The following is a 15,711-nucleotide window of genomic DNA, read 5'->3' as shown; positions in this document are numbered from 1 at the left end:
ATAAGTATCTAGATATGCCATTGTGTGTTTAGTATCTTTCTCAACAATTAAAGTGTAATCATTTAGCAGGCCTGGACTTCACACTTTGACAAGTGTACTTTGTTCAGACTGAAATAAGGTTATTTGCTCAAAATGACGATACTAACTGACCAAAGGACAAGGAAAGAAAGTACAGAGGGTGAAATATCTGCCGGCACTCTCTTACTTACTAGGTTGGGTTGTATCCATGAAGGTGAGGTGTTTGCAAATCCCAGCGCTGACATGGGGTGCCATTCTCTGTTTGGGAAATCTTCCCACGATAGTTCTCGCCACTGCAGAACATGCACTGCTCTGTAATCAGAATGTAAAAATAGCACTTGGCGCTACTATCACCGCAGGAACAAAAGAGCAGAGCTGAGTAAAGGTGCAGCAGAATAGGGAGAGCCAAGAACTTGCTGAGTCTGGGGGTTAGAATGAACCCAATACCATGCTCGGGGCAACAATGGGACCAGACTCTGCCAAGAGAACGGTTTGTCTAAAATTCTCAGCAACCTGTCACCCTGATAACACAGCGCCTGCCTGAACGTATCGCCGCCTTGGCTGAAACTCACTGCAAATAAAGGGATGAAACCATGGACAGTGCTTAAAGGGGTAAGTTCTTCCATAGGAACGTAGGAACAGGAGGAGGCCATTCAGCCCCACAAGCCTGTTCCGCTATTCTATTAGATCATGGCTGATCTGTCTCTTGACTCAATTTACCCGCCTTGGTTCCATATCCCTTACCTAACAATTAAGCTAAGTATATATATATATATATATATAAAAACATATAGATAAGTATCTAGATATGCCATTGTGTGTTTAGTATCTTTAGTGGTTAGTGTTAAGCTTGGGTTAGTAAGGATTTAATCATTAGTGCAAGTAAGTGCAAGTCAAAGGAAAATAAGCAAAGTACTTACATTCTAATTGCATTTAAAGATGCTAATAACTGATAACTAGCTAAGTAATTAATCACAGTTACTAATTACTGATTTACTGAACATCAGGTCTAAATCCACCTATTTCATGAATCTAGACCTCTAGTGACCAATTAGTTCAAGACGTAAACTAGAGATAACAAACAAATAAATGAATTAATGAAGAGGTGGCTGTGCCAGGATTAATGAAGAGTGTGTCGGGATTGCAGTGTGTGGGAGTTTGTGGACAACGAGACTGTCCCATACTGCCACATCTGCCAGCAATGGCTCTGCCTCGAGACACTCCGGCTCAGGGTGGTTGAGCTGGAGTCCGAGCTAATGACACTCTGATTCATAAGAGAGGAGGGGGAGGAATTACTGGACAATTTACTCCAGAGTACGGTCACACACCAGAGGGAAGCACAGGGGCAGGAAGGGGAGAGTGTGACTGTTAGTCAGTCAGGTAAGGGATAGGAGAGCAAGTGAAGGAGGTCCAGCAGACAGTGCTCCTGTGCAACAGGCACAAAGTACTCGATACCTGTGAGGATAAGGAGAAAGACTGTGGGAAGGAGAGCCAGAATGCCAACCAAGATTCCATGGAGCAGGAGGCTTTCCAAGGTGCAGAGTAGAAAGCTTGTAGTTATAGAGCATTCTATCATTAGGGGGTAGGTAGTATTCTTTGTGGTCACGATCAAGAGTCCCAAAGAACGTAAGAACATAAGAAATAGGAGCAGGAGTAGGCCATTTGGCTCCTCGAGCCTGCTCCGCCATTCAATAAGATCATGGCTGATCTGATCCCGGCCTCAACTCCACTTCCCTGCCCGTTCCCCATAACCACGGACTCCCCTATCATTTAAAAGGGCCTGTTGCCTACCCTGTGCCAGGGTAAGGAATATCTATGCTGGAAAAGAATCTGGAAAAGGAGGGAGAGGATCCAGTTGTTGAGTTCCATGTCATAATTAATGACATAGGAAAGATTAGGGAAGAGGTCCTACTAAGCGAGTTAGGAACTAAATTGAAAAGCAGGACCTCACAAGTAATAATCTCGGGATTATTACCCGAGCCACGTGCATATTGGCATAGGGACAAACAGATTAGGAAAGTCAACATGATCCTAAAAGAGTGGTGTGTGAAGGAGGGGTTCCATTCATGGGACACTGGACCAGTACTGGGACAGGAAGGAGCTGTACCACTGGGACGGACTGTGCCTGAACCGGGCTGGGAACTAAATATTGCAGGACGTAACACATTTAGGAAGGGCAGGTGAGATGAAATAGCTGTACTAGTTAAAGATAATACAATGACAGTGGAAAAAAAGGATGTCATTAGCAGTAAGTTATGGATTAAGTTAAAAGATAAGAAGGGATCTATCACCCTAATGTGAGTTTACTATAGATCACCAAATAGTGGAAGGGAATTGGAGGACGAAATATGTAGGTAAATCTATGAGGTGAGTAGTAGAATAATAATGATGGGAGATTTCAACTACCCCCAGATAAACTGGCAGGAAGAAGTAACAATAGGAGAAAGGGGAATAGAGTTTTTACAGTGTATACAGGACTCCTTTCTCACTCAGTATGTAAGAAGTCCAACAAGAAAAGAATGACTGCTGAATTTTGTAATGGGTGAAGAACGGTAAAAGTAGGAGAGCATCTTGGTAATAGTGATCAGAACATAGGAAGGTTCAGGATTAGGATCGAGTGTGACACAAGTAGAACAAAGACAAAGGTAATCGATTAGAAAAGAGCAAATGATCAGGAAATGAGGGTGGAACTAAAGAAGGTAAACTGAGAAGAAACCTTGGAAACCGTTGGCCTGGATATTAACAGGTGTAGGCTACACAGGCGGTGGGGGAGGAAGTTTCAGATGGGAAACCCAGCATATCTTGTGTCATTGACAGGTTCCTTGATGGGGGATCAGTCTGATTGACGGACTTAGCTTCCAGTCAGGCAGGGAGCACTCACAGAGGTGATCGCAGGACCAGATAGATCCAATCCACAACCCCAGGGGGAGGGTAAGAAGAATGAGGAGAGGCAATATAAACTAAAGGATACAATTCTAAAGGGGTTGCATGAACAGAGAGACCCGGGGATATATGTGCATATATCGTTGAAGGCGGCTAAAAAAGCATACGGGATCCTGAGCTTCCTAAATAGAGGCACAGAGTACAAATGCAAGAAAGTTATGATGAAGTTTTATAAAACACTGGTTTGGCCTCAACTGGAATATTGTGTCCAATTCTGGGCACCGCACTTTAGGAAGGATGTGAAGGCCTTAGAGAGGGTGCAGAAAAAATTTACGAGAATGTTTCCAGGGATGAGGGACTTGAGTTACATGGATAGACTGGAGAAGCTGGGGTTGTTCTCCTTGGAACATAGAAGATTGAGAGGAGATTTGATAGAGGTGTTCAAAATCATGAGGGGTCTAGACAGTGTAGATCGAGAGAAATTGTTCCCATTGGTGGAAGGGTCGAGAATGAGAGGACACAGATTTAATGTGATTGGCAAAATGTGCAGATGACACAAAACTTGGAAGTATAGTGAAGAGTGAGGAGGATAGTGATGTACTTCAAGAGGAATAGACAGGCTGGTGGAATGGGCAGACACGTGGTAGGTGAAATTTACAAAGGCCGACATGAGGAAAATCTTTTTACACAGCGATTGGTTAGGATCTGGAATGCATTGCCTTAAAAGATGTTGGAGGCAGACACAATCATGGCTTTAAAAAGGGAATGGGTAAGTATCTGAAGGAAAAGAAAAATTGCAGGGCTACAGAAAAAGGGCGGGAGAATGGGACTAGCTGAAGTGCTCTTGCAGAGAGCATGGGCTCGACGGACTGAATGGCCTCCTTCTGTGCTGTAATTATTCTATGGTTCTATGGTTCACAAAGGTTAAATCATGTTTAACTAACCTGATAGAATTCTTTGAACGGAAAGAATAGATAAGGGTAATACAGGGAGCAGTTGAGGCAAATAGTATCGATGCAGTTAAGAGGAAGCTAGATAGGCATGAGGGAGAAGGGAATAGAGGGTTATGCTGATAGAGCTAGATGAGTAAGGATGGGAGGAGGCTGGACTGGAGCATAAACGCCAGTACGGACTGGTTGGGCCGAATGGCCTGTTTCTGTGCTGTATATCCCATGTTATTCTGTGTAGGTGTCATATACTTGGATTTTCAAAAGGCCTTCACTATGGTACCACACTGCAGGCCCGTGACAAAGGTTAGAGTTTGTGGGTTCAGGGGACAAATAGCTAAATGGATAGCAAATTGACTAAAATATATAAAGCAGAAAGTAGGGGAAAAGGGTAGTTATTCAGATTGGAGGCAGGTAGATGGCAGTGTTCCACAAGGATCAGTGCTGTTATTCATAATTTACATGCATCATTTGAACAAGTAACTGAGTATCAAAATTTGCAGATGATACCAGACTGGGGGGGCGGGGGGGTATAGCTAACACTGAGGAAGAATGCAATATAATACTAGAAGACATTAGAAAATGCAGAGACTGGGCAGTTAAGTGGAAAATGAACTTCAACATAGATAAATGTGAGGTGATGCGCTTTGGTAGGAAAAATAGAAAGATCACCGACACCCTAAGAAAGTGAATGGGGTAGAAGAGCAAAGGAACACAGTGAACAAATCATTAAAAGCAGCATGGCAGATCAGCAAAACAATTCCAAAATGGCGATAATGCACTGGGATTTATTTCTCGGGGTGTAAAATCCAAAAGTCGTGAAGTTATGTTAAACTTGTATAGGACCCTGGTCAGGCCGAACTTAGAGTAGTGTGCACAGCTCAGGTCTCCATAGTATAAAAAGGACATAGAAGCACTGGAGAAGGTGCAAAAAAAACTTTCAAGGTTGGTACCAGAACTGAGAAATTACAGCTATCGGCAAAGAATGAATAGGTTGTTCTTTCTTAGCAAAGAGAAGACTTGGAGGAGACCTGATCAAGGTCCTTAAAATGATGAATGGGTTGGACAGGGTAGATCAGGAGAGAAATGTTTCCACTTGTGGGAGAATCCGAAACTAGGGGCCCTCAATACAAGATCACTAATAAATCCAATCGGGAAATAAGGGAGAGGTTTCTTTACTCTGAGTGTTTAGAATGTGGAACTCACTACCACAGGAAGTGGTTGAGACAAATCGCTTTGATGCTTTCAAAAGGAAACTGGACGAGTACATGAGAGAAAGGGGAATAGAAAGATATGCTAAAAGGCTGAGACGAGACGGATGGAATGGTCAAATACAAACACCACACCAGCACAGACTAGTTGGGCTCAATGGCCTCTTTCTGTGCGATATATTCTAACTAATTCTGTTGTCTTTTGGATGAGACGTTGAACCGAGGCCCCCGTCTGCTCTCTCACGTGGACTTAAAACATCCCATGGCACTATTTCGAAGAACAGCAGGCAAGTTATCCCCAGTGTCTTGGGCCAATATTTATCCCTCAACCAACATCACTGAAACAGATTATCTGGTCATTATCATATTGCTGTTTGTGGGAGCTTGCTGTGCGCAAATTGGCTGCCGTGTTTCCCACATTACAACAGTGACTACACTCCAAAAGTGCTTTATTGGCTGTAAAGCGCTTTGGGATGTCCTGAAGTATTGAATGGTGCTATAGAAATGCAAGTCTTTCTTTCATAGAGTTACATAGAATGTACAGCACAGAAACAGGCCATTTGGCCCAGTTGGTCCGTGTCAGTGTTTGTGCCCCACATGAGCCTCCTCCCACCCCTCTTCATCTCACCCGATCAGCATATCCTTCTTTCATTTCTCCCTCATGTCTTTACCTCACGTCCCCTTAAATGCATCTCTGCTATTTGCCTCAGGCACTCCCTGTGGGAGCGAGTTCCACATTCTCTCCACTCTCTGGGTAAAGAGGTTTCTCCTGAATTCCCTATTGGATTTAGTAGTGACTGTCTTACATTTATGGCCAGAAAATGTTGGAAATACTCAGTGGGTCAGGCAGCATCTGTGGAGAGAGAAACAGAGTTGACGTTTCAGGTCTGTGATCAGTTGTCAGAACGGGAAAAAGTTAGAGATGTAACAGGTTTTAAGGAAGTGCAGAGGCAAGGAAGGGGGGGGGGCGACGACAGAACAAAAGGGAAGGTCTGTGATAGGGTGGAAGGCAGGAGGGATTAGATGAACAGCGGAACCATTACCAGCACCCGCTGTCCGAAAAAATGAGGGCAGTGGTTATGATCCGAAATTGTTGAACTCGATGTTGAGTCCGAAAGGCTGTAAAGTGCCTAAACGAAAGATGAGGTGCTGTTCCTCGAGCTTGCGTTGAGCTACGGTGGAACAGTGTAGGAGACCTGAGTAGGGAACTCATTTTGCCAATCACACAACCATTCTGCAAGTTTATTCATCTCTTGTACTTTGTTGCATTCTTCCTCAGTATTTATCACACTGTTGTACCGTCGACAAATTTTGAAATTGTACTTCCGATTCCCCAGTCCAAATCGTTGATGTAAATGGTGAATGGCAGTGGTGCCAGCACCAATCCCTGTGGAACGCCATCGCCCACCTATTGCCAGTCTGTGTAGCGACCCTCAGCCCCTGCTCTCTGCTTTCTGTCGTGTAGCCAGCCTGCTATCCATTCTCTCTTTAATCATAGCTGAGCCTTCAGTTTTTACATGACCGTACCTTCACAATCCGAGATGGAGCAGTATTCCCAACGTTTGCTCGCATCTTGGGTGTAGCACCAGGGACCTGTGGTATCGTTGTCGGGATTTCTGCAATAGTTGGCTTCCAGGTCAGCCTGTGGGTACGTTTCAGGTGCGTAACTATTCGAAAAAAATAACAGTGTTCACTCATGATAGACAGAGCTGCTTTTAAAAGACGAGTCTGCGTTGGAAGGCTACATGGAGCTGGGTTTTTTCCTTTTCTGTTCTTGGGGCGATAATGGCGTTGGGGGACGGGAAAGTTTGCGCCCGGGAACAGTTTGCGTCTTAGTATTTAAGTTTGGCCATCTGGGCCCTGGGTCAGGGGGCGCAGCGTTAAGGGAGGCGTTGTACACCTCTTGTGGTGCAAGGATGGGAAACTCCAGAGCTAAAGAGCCAGGCGGGAGCGCTCCAAGAGAGGCCAGGGAGTTGGGGGGGGGGGGCGGGGCGGAACCTAAAAAAAACCCACTAAAACATTCCTAAAACATGGCCCACACCGCCGGAACATAAATCGCACAAAAATTTCAAACATAAAAAAACACGCACTTACACTTGGAGTCCATTCCCGTCCTCTCCGCCGACGGGATGGTGGGACCCGCTCTGATTTCCCAGGCAGTCACTATGGGCGCACGTCCAGGCGGACAGGACAGGTCGGGCAAGACTCAAAACTCGTGTCACGACCAGGGGCGTTGCTCTTCCCGGCGGTGCTGCTCCACGCCACAGCAAAACCTGACCGGGGGGGGTCGCAGCGGGGCGCTGGAGAGCTCACCGCCACCTTTCATCCCGCTCCGGAACGAAACCCCGAGCGCAAAGGACCGGAAAATCCAGCCCCATATATTTGGCAATAGACCACTGGAGTTTTGAAACTTTGAACAGAAAGGAGGAACTCGCGCATTTATATAACAACAACAACTTGTCTTTATATCGAGCCTTTAGCATAGTGAAACGTCACAGGAGCGTTATCAGACAACATTTGATACCGAGCTACATAAAGAGAAATTAGGGCAGATGACCAAAAGCTTGGTTAAAGAGGAAGGCTTTAAGGAGGCGAGAGAGAGAGGCGGAGAGGTTTAGGGTGGGAAGTCCAGATGTCAGGGCCTAGGCGCCAATGGTTGAGCGATTATAATCGGGGATGCTCAAGAGGGCAGAATTAGAGGAACGCAGATATCTCAGGGGGGTTGTGGGGCTGGAAGAGATTACAGAGATAGGGAGGGGTGAGACCATGGAGGGATTTGAAAATAAGGATGAGAATTTTGAAATCGAGACATTGCTTAACCAGGAGCCAATGTAGGTCAGTGAGGGGTGATGGGTGACCGGGACGGGGTGCGAGTTAGGACACGGGCAGCAGAGTTTTGGATCACCTCTAGTTTACATAGGGTAGGATGTGGGAGGCCAAGCAGCAGAGAACTGGAATAATCATGTCTAGAGGTAACAAAGGATTGAATGAGAGTTTCAGCAGTAGATGAGCTGAGGCGGGGATGGATAGGGATGATGTTACACAGGTGGTCTTAGTGATGGAGAGGGCTATAGGGTCCACACTACTGCCCTGGACCCTCCATCTGGGTATCTCAATAAAAACAAATACAGCAGCAACATCACCACTGGAAAAACCTTTTCCCTCTTTCACAGTGGTGTCACTCTTGCTTCTGAGGTTGTGGGTTTGAGTCCCACTCCAGAGACATGAGCATATAATCCGGGCTGACACTCCAGTGCAACACCAAGAGAGTGCTGCAGTGTCAGAGGCAATTCTCCCTGCACAGTAATGGCAAAGGTCCCGTGCAGGCCGCTCATCGGCTTCTCCATCGTAAATACCACCCAGGCGTAGAGATTTAAAGGGACCACACACTAAAAGAAACAGGCCACGCTGAACAAAGTATAGCTTGAAGGGAACATTGCTTGGTTTAAGACGATAAGCCAAGGCGTTGTTGGACCTCAGTCTATCTCCTCGGGTGAATGTAACCTACCCACAGCAATATTTCGAAGAAGCGCTGGGATTTCTCCTAGTGCCCTGGTCAATATTTAACCCATCAATCAACACCTAAAACAGATAATCTAGTTATTGCTGTTTGTGGGAGCTTGCTGTGAGCAAATTGGCTGCTGTGTTTCCTACATTACAACAGTGAATACATTTCAAAAGTACTTCATTGGCTGTAAAGTGCTTTGGGACGTGCTGAGGTCATGAAAGGTGTTATATAAATGTAAGTTTGTTCTTTCTTTAAGGAGCTCTGTATATTCCCCAGTATGATCAGCATGGCGATGGCATCATGATGCCTTTAAAGTAGCGTCTGTGACATTTCTTTCTCCAGTGACTGGCAGGAAATTTATCAACATATTCCATGTTTCTGCCTTCCTTGTAAACATTCACTTTACCTTCAGTCTTACTCAATGCAGTAAGCATTTGGGGGCATGACTGGTTTGTGAATTCAGTATTGCTTGTCACTCTGTCACCCTGGGGAGGCCAACTGTATGTATGGGAAGTTATAGAATGAGGCAGCACCGAAGGAAGCCATTTGGGCCATCGTGCCTGTGCCGGCCGAAAACAGGGAATTCTAGACCGGTTAGCCTGACATCGGCAGTGGGGAAAATGTTGGAATCAATTATTAAAGATGAAATAGCAGCACATTTGGAAAGCAGTGATAGGATCGGTCCAAGTCAGCATGGATTTATGAAAGGGAAATCATGCTTGACAAATCTTCTAGAATTTTTTGAGGATGTAACTAGTAGAGTGGACATGGGAGAGCCAGTGGATGTGGTGTATTTGGGCTTTCAAAAGGCTTTTGACAAGGTCCCACACAAGAGATTAGTGTGCAAATTAAAGCACATGGTATTGGGGGTAATGTATTGACTGGTTGGCAGACAGGAAGCAAAGAGTCAGAATAAACAGGTCCTTTTCAGAGTGGCAGGCAGTGACTAGTGGGGTACCGCAAGGTTCAGTGCTGGGACCCCAGCTATTTACAATATACATTAATAATTTAGATGAAGGAATTGAATGTAATATCTCCAAGTTTGCAGATGACACTAAGCTGGGTGGCAGTGTAAGCTGTGAGGAGAATGCTAAGAGGCTGCATGGTGACTTAGACAGGTTAGGTGAGTGGGCAAATGCATGGCAGATGCAGTATAATGTAGATAAATGTGAGGTTATCCACTTTGGTGGCAAAAACAGGAAGGCAGACTATTATCTGAATGGTGACAGATTAGGATAAGGGGAGGTGCAATGAGACCTGGGTGTCATGGTATATCAGTCATTGAAAGTAGGCATACAGGTACAGCAGGCGGTGAAGAAGGCAAATGGCAAATTACATGTTGGCCTTCATAACGAGAGGAATTGAGTATAGGAACAGGTAGATCTTACTGCAGTTGTACAGGGCCTTGGTGAGGCCACACCTTGAATATTGTGTACAGTTTTGGTCTCCTAATCTGAGGAAGGACTTTCTTGCTATTGAGGGAGTGCAGCGAAGGTTCACCAGACTGATTCCCGGGATGGCAGGACTGACATGTGAAGAAAGGCTGGATCGACTAGGCTTATATTCACTGGAATTTAGAAGAATGAGAGGGGATCTCATAGAAACATATAAAATTCGGACAGGATTAGACAGGTTAGATGCAGGAAGAATGTTCCCAATGTTGGGCAAGTCCAGAACCAGGGGTCACAGTCTAAGGATAAGGGGTAAGCTATTTAGGACCGAGATGAGGAGAAACTTCTTCACTCAGAGAATTGTGAACCTGTGGAATTCTCTTCCACAGAAAGTTGTTGAGGTCAGTTCATTAGATATATTCAAAAGGAAGTTAGATATGGCCCTTACGGCTAAAGGGATCAAGGGGTATGGAGAGAAAGCAGGAAAGGGGTACTGAAGTTGCATGTTCAGCCATGATCATATTGAATGGTGGTGCAGGCTCAAAGGGCCGAACGGCCTACTCCTACACCTATTTTCTATGTTTCTATGTTTCTATGTTTCTTATCACTCTGACACCCTGGGGGGCCAACTGTATTTATGGGAAGTTATAGAATGATGCAGCACAGAAGGAGGCCATTCGGCCCATCGTGCCTGTGCCGGCTCTTTGAGAGAGTTATCCAATTAGTCCCACTCCCCCGCTCCATTTCCCATAGCCCTGCAAACTTTTCCTTTCCAAGTATTTATCCAATTCCCCTCTTGAAAGTTACAATTGAATCTGCTTCCACCGCCCTTTCAGGCAGTGCATTCCAGTTCATAACAACTCACTGTGAAAAAATATTCTTCTTATATCTGGTTCTTTTGCCAATTACCTTAGATCTGTGTCCTCTGGTTACTGACCCTCCTGCTAGTGGAATCATTATCTCCCTATAAAAACCCTTCTCCCCTTAAACTTCTCTGCTCTAAGGAGAACAACCCCAGCTTCTCCAGTCTCACCACGTAACTGAAGTATTTCATCCCTGTTACCATTCTCGTAAATCTCCGCTGCACCCTCTCCAAGGCCTTGACAACCTTCCTAAAGTGCGGTGCCCAGAATTGGAAGCGGGAGAAAGGGTACCTGAGATTCATGAAGAACAGCAGTGTACATTTTTAGTTAGTCTATTATTACAAAGTAATATTTTCCAAATTCTATGTAGGAGGAAAGATTGATACTGTTTCCAATCATTTTTTCAGAAAAAAAATGTATATTCAATGGCAGGCAATTAATAGAAATATACCAGTTTCTAATGCTGATTTTAGAACTAAATTATTGTGTGGGACTGAGGTGATTGTAGTAGCAATGCTGTGCCACTAGTGGGTGCCATTTCACTGACTATTTGCCTTAAGAATACAGGAGGGGCCTAACGGGGCCTCCGAGATCCCTGTCGTTGTATTGTATGTTTATATAATAAGTGCTCTTTGAAATAGGCTTGAATTATTTTTCATTTAGTTTATTATAAGCAAGTGAATTTAAATGATTTAATTTTAGACAAAACCATCCCCTTTGAGGGCTTGATAGTTTATTTATAAAACAGTGAGGCTGTAATCTAACCCGGGAGGGCTGGGGGTTCGAATAAAATGCCAAGTTTCAGCACAGTGCCATTCGAGGGCAGCAGTGGGTTTAAAAATAGTTTCTATGAAGATCAAGCTTTATTCCTGTTTTGGTCCATTTCTGTGATTGCCTCGCAAGACTTGGAAATTCGTAGAGTACCCAGGGGTCGAAATTCAGTCCCGCCGTTTTTGAGGTGGTGACACCGGCTGAGTGCTGATTTTAACGGCGGGCGTTAGGTACAGGCCCAAACTGCAAAATTCAGTTTTCCCGCCCAAAGGTGAGAGAGCATTGCCAAAAGTGACTCATCCTCGGACGCCCATAGAGCGGTATCTCAGGAGGCCGACTGAATTTACCCACGGTAGGCTGCCGGCATGCCGACACCCATACTTCCCCACCGGTCCCATTAATACCTAAATGCTAAAAAAAATAAGCATAATCACTTACCTTGATCCCTGGACGCTCCTGCCCCGGGACCCCCGATGTCCCACCACCTTTCCCAGGCTGTACGGACCCCTGACGGTAAGGCCACCGTACTCACCGAATATCGCAGCGGCAAGGTGGCGTTGCACGCTCCATGATGTCATCACGTGGGTGGTGGCCGAGCGCGCAGTGGTACGTTTTGGTGCCGCCCCCACCGCCCAATTAAATTTACCATGAGCCCCAGGAACCCGGTTGCCGCCGACGGTAAGCACTTAGCTGTCTGTTAGCCGCCGCTCTCCGGCGGTAACGGATGGCGTTAGAAGGCCCCAGAGTTTGAAGAAATTGGCCTTAAACCTGGATGGGCTTTGTGCTGGGAAGTTTGTAAAGTCTGTATAAATCTATCACTTCTACACAATTCCTCCCTTTTGTAATGTAAAATTCAGGGTAAATACAGCTCCTCCCATTGTGGCTGAAGCTATCTGCGACAGACGCCCTTGTGCCAGCAAAGGGTCTGCAGTTAAAAGCACTCGCTGCCAAGCCTCACGTTAAAATAAAACTGCGAGACCCCATTCATGCGGTGATAACCAAAATTTCAGCATCTCCTCAGCCTCTTTGCAGTCATTGATAATCACATTGCCCGTTAAGTAATATTCCTTGCTTGTGTCAGACTATTCCTGTGTGAAGTTTTGCTTTTTGCCCAGCTCTGTAACAGCGTGAGCAGCCAGTGATAACCAGTTTCCCATTAACATTGCTGTGAAAGTAAATCCAGTATTTAATACCGCCGTGCAAAAAACAATTGGGAGGAGAAATTAGTGTGGTTTGCGTCACACATTGGTGTCACAAGATGGCGCTAAAACGCCGTTGAGCGTTTTAACGCCACCTGATTGAGATTGAGTAGACGAGGCCTATATTCTCTCGCATTTAGACGAATGAGAGCTGACCTCATTAAAACATACAAAATTCTTACAGGATAGATGCAGGGAGGATGTTTCCTCTGGCCGGGGAGTCGAGAACCAGGGGTCACAGTCTCAGAATAAGGGGCCGGCCATTTAGGACTGAGATGAGGAGAAATTTCTTCACTCAGAGGATGGTGAATCTTTGGAATTCTCTACCCCAGAGGGCTGTGGAGGCTCAGTCGTTGAGTATATTCAAGGCAGAGATCGATAGATTTTTCGATATTAAGTAAATCAAGGGATATGGGGACAGTGCAGGAAAGTGGAGTTGAGGTAGAAGATCAGCCATGATCTCATTGAATGGCAGAGTAGGCTCGAGGGGCCTATTTCTTATGTTCTTAACTCAGGGCTCAGCTGCTAGGACATAACGGTCATCTCAGTTCCAAGCGATTCCTCTGCAGACTCTGTGGTAGGAGAGTCTGGAACCTTAAGGTTAGAGCTTGGCCATTCCGACGTGATGTCAGGATGCATTTATTTGTACAAAGGAACGTGGAAATCTGGAACACTCTCCCAAGCAGCTGTTAAGGCTAGGTCAATTGAAAATTTCAAAGCTGAGATTGCTAGATTTTTGTTAAGAAAATAAGAACATAAGAATTAGAAGCAGGAGAAGGCCATTCGGCCCTTCGAGCCTGCTCTGCCATTCAATGAGATCATGGCTGATCTCCTACCTCAACTCCACTTTCCTGCACTATCCCCATATCCTTTGATTCCCTTAATATCCAAAAATCTATTGATCTCTGTCTTGAATATACTCAACGACTGAGCATCCACAATCCTCTGGGATAGAGAATTCTAAAGATTCACCATCCTCTGAGTGAAGAAGTTTCTCTTCATCTCAGTCCTAAATGGCCGACCCCTTATTCCGAGACTGTGACCTCTTGTTCAAGACTCCTCAGCCAGAGGAAACATCCTCTCTGCATCTACTCTGTCAAGCCTGTAAAAATGTTGTATGTTTCAATGAAATCACCTCTCATTCTTTAAACTCTAGGGAATATAAGCCTAGTCTACTCAATCTCTCCTCATAGGACAATCCCCCCATCCCACGAATCAGTTTGGTGAACCTTCGTTGCACTCCCTCTGTGGCAAGTATATCCTTTCTTAGGTAAGGAGACCAAAACTGTACACAATACTCCAGGTGTGGTCTCACTGGGGCCCTATATAATTGCAGTAAGACGTATTTACTCTTATACTCAAATCCTCTTGTAATAAAGGCCAACATACCATTTGCTTTACTAATTGCTTGCTGTACCTGCATGTTAACTGTCAGTGATTCGTGTACAAGGACACCCGGGTCCCTCTGAACACCAACATTTCACAATCTCTCACCATCTAAAAAATACTCTGCTTTTCTATTTTTCCTACCAAAGTGGATAACTTCACATTTCCCCACATTATATTCCATTTGCCATGTTCTTGCCCACTCACTTAGCCTGTCTATATCCCCTTGAAGTCTCTTTGCATCCTCCTCACAATTTAGCGGTGGAGGGGAGGGGGAGAGGGAGAGGAAAGGAGAGAGGAGAGGAGAGGAGGGGAGAGGGAGAGGGAGAGGGGACGGGCAAGGGGCAGGGGGAGGGGAGAGGGAGGAGAGGGGGAGGGGGAGAGGGGAGGGGAGGGGGAAGGGAGGGGGAGGGAAGGGAGGGGAGTGGGAGTGGTTAGGAGAGGAGAGGGGGGTTTAAATTTTTTTTAAATTTTTAACCTGTGGAATTCTCTGTCGCAGAAAGTTGTTGATGCCAGTTCGTTAGGTATATTCAAAAGGGAGTTAGATATGGCCCTTTCGGTCAAAGGGATCAAGGGGTATGGAGAGAAAGCAGGAAAGGGGTACTGAGGTTGAATGATCAGCCATGATCTTATTGAATAGTGGTGCAGGCTCGAAGGGCTGAATGGCCTACTCCTGCACCTATTTTCTATGTTTCTATTCCCACCTAGCTTTGTATCATCAGCAAACTTGGATCTATTACATTTGGTCCCCTCATCCAAATCATTGATATAGATTGTGAATAGCTGAGGCCCAAGCACTGATCCTTACAGTACCTACTATGTTACAGCCTGCCAACCTGAAAATGACCCATTTATTCCTACTCTCTCTTTTCTCTCTGTTAACCAATCTTCAATCCATGCTAGTATATTACTCCCAATCCCATGAGCCCTAACAGACAGAAAAGAAAAGGAGGCAGGGTAGCTCTGTTGATAAAGAATGGAATCCCTGCAATAGTGAGAAACGATATTGGCTCAATGATCAGGATGTTGAAACAGTTTGGGTGGAGATAAGGAATAATAAGTGGGAAAAGGTCACTGGTGGGCATAATCTATAGGCCCCCTAATAGTAGCAACTCTGTTGGTCGGAGTATAAACCAGGAAATAGTGGGGGCTTGTAAACAGGGAAGCAAATATTTTATATCAGTCTTTACGGTAGAGGACACTAAAAATATCCCAACAGTGGAGAGTCAAGGGGCTATAGGGGGGGAGGAACTTAACACAATCACAATCACTAAGGAGGTGGTACTCAGTAAGATAATGGAACAAAAGGCAGATAAATCCCCTGGACCTGATGGCTTGCATCCCAGGGTCTTAAGAGAAGTAGTGGCAGGGATAGTGGATGCATTGGCTGTAATTTACCAAAATTCCCTGGATTCTGGGGAGCTCCCAGCAGATTGGAAAACTGCAAATGTAACACCCCTATTTAAAAAAGGAGGCAGACAAAAAGCAGGAAACTATAGACCAGTAGCCTAACTAACATCTGTGGTTGGGAAAA

The 15,711-nt window shown here is 45.3% G+C and overlaps 1 protein-coding gene across 1 annotated transcript in view; it reads right to left on the bottom strand.

Moving 5' to 3' along the window:
• plg (plasminogen) overlaps positions 1-15,711 on the bottom strand; it is a 283,880-nt gene that overhangs the window by 234,162 nt on the left and 34,007 nt on the right. Inside the window, exons 6-7 of the mRNA XM_070891008.1 lie at positions 6,587-6,726; positions 210-330 (exon numbers count right to left, since the gene is read on the bottom strand). Coding sequence (XP_070747109.1) covers positions 210-330; positions 6,587-6,726 — 261 coding nt within the window. The remainder of the gene's footprint in view (positions 1-209; positions 331-6,586; positions 6,727-15,711) is intronic.

This window comes from Pristiophorus japonicus, chromosome 9 (assembly GCF_044704955.1).
Source record: "Pristiophorus japonicus isolate sPriJap1 chromosome 9, sPriJap1.hap1, whole genome shotgun sequence".
Lineage (NCBI taxonomy): Eukaryota > Metazoa > Chordata > Chondrichthyes > Pristiophoridae > Pristiophorus > Pristiophorus japonicus.
Note: the sequence above shows the minus strand (reverse complement) of the source record. Positions and strands in the feature narration are given on the sequence as shown.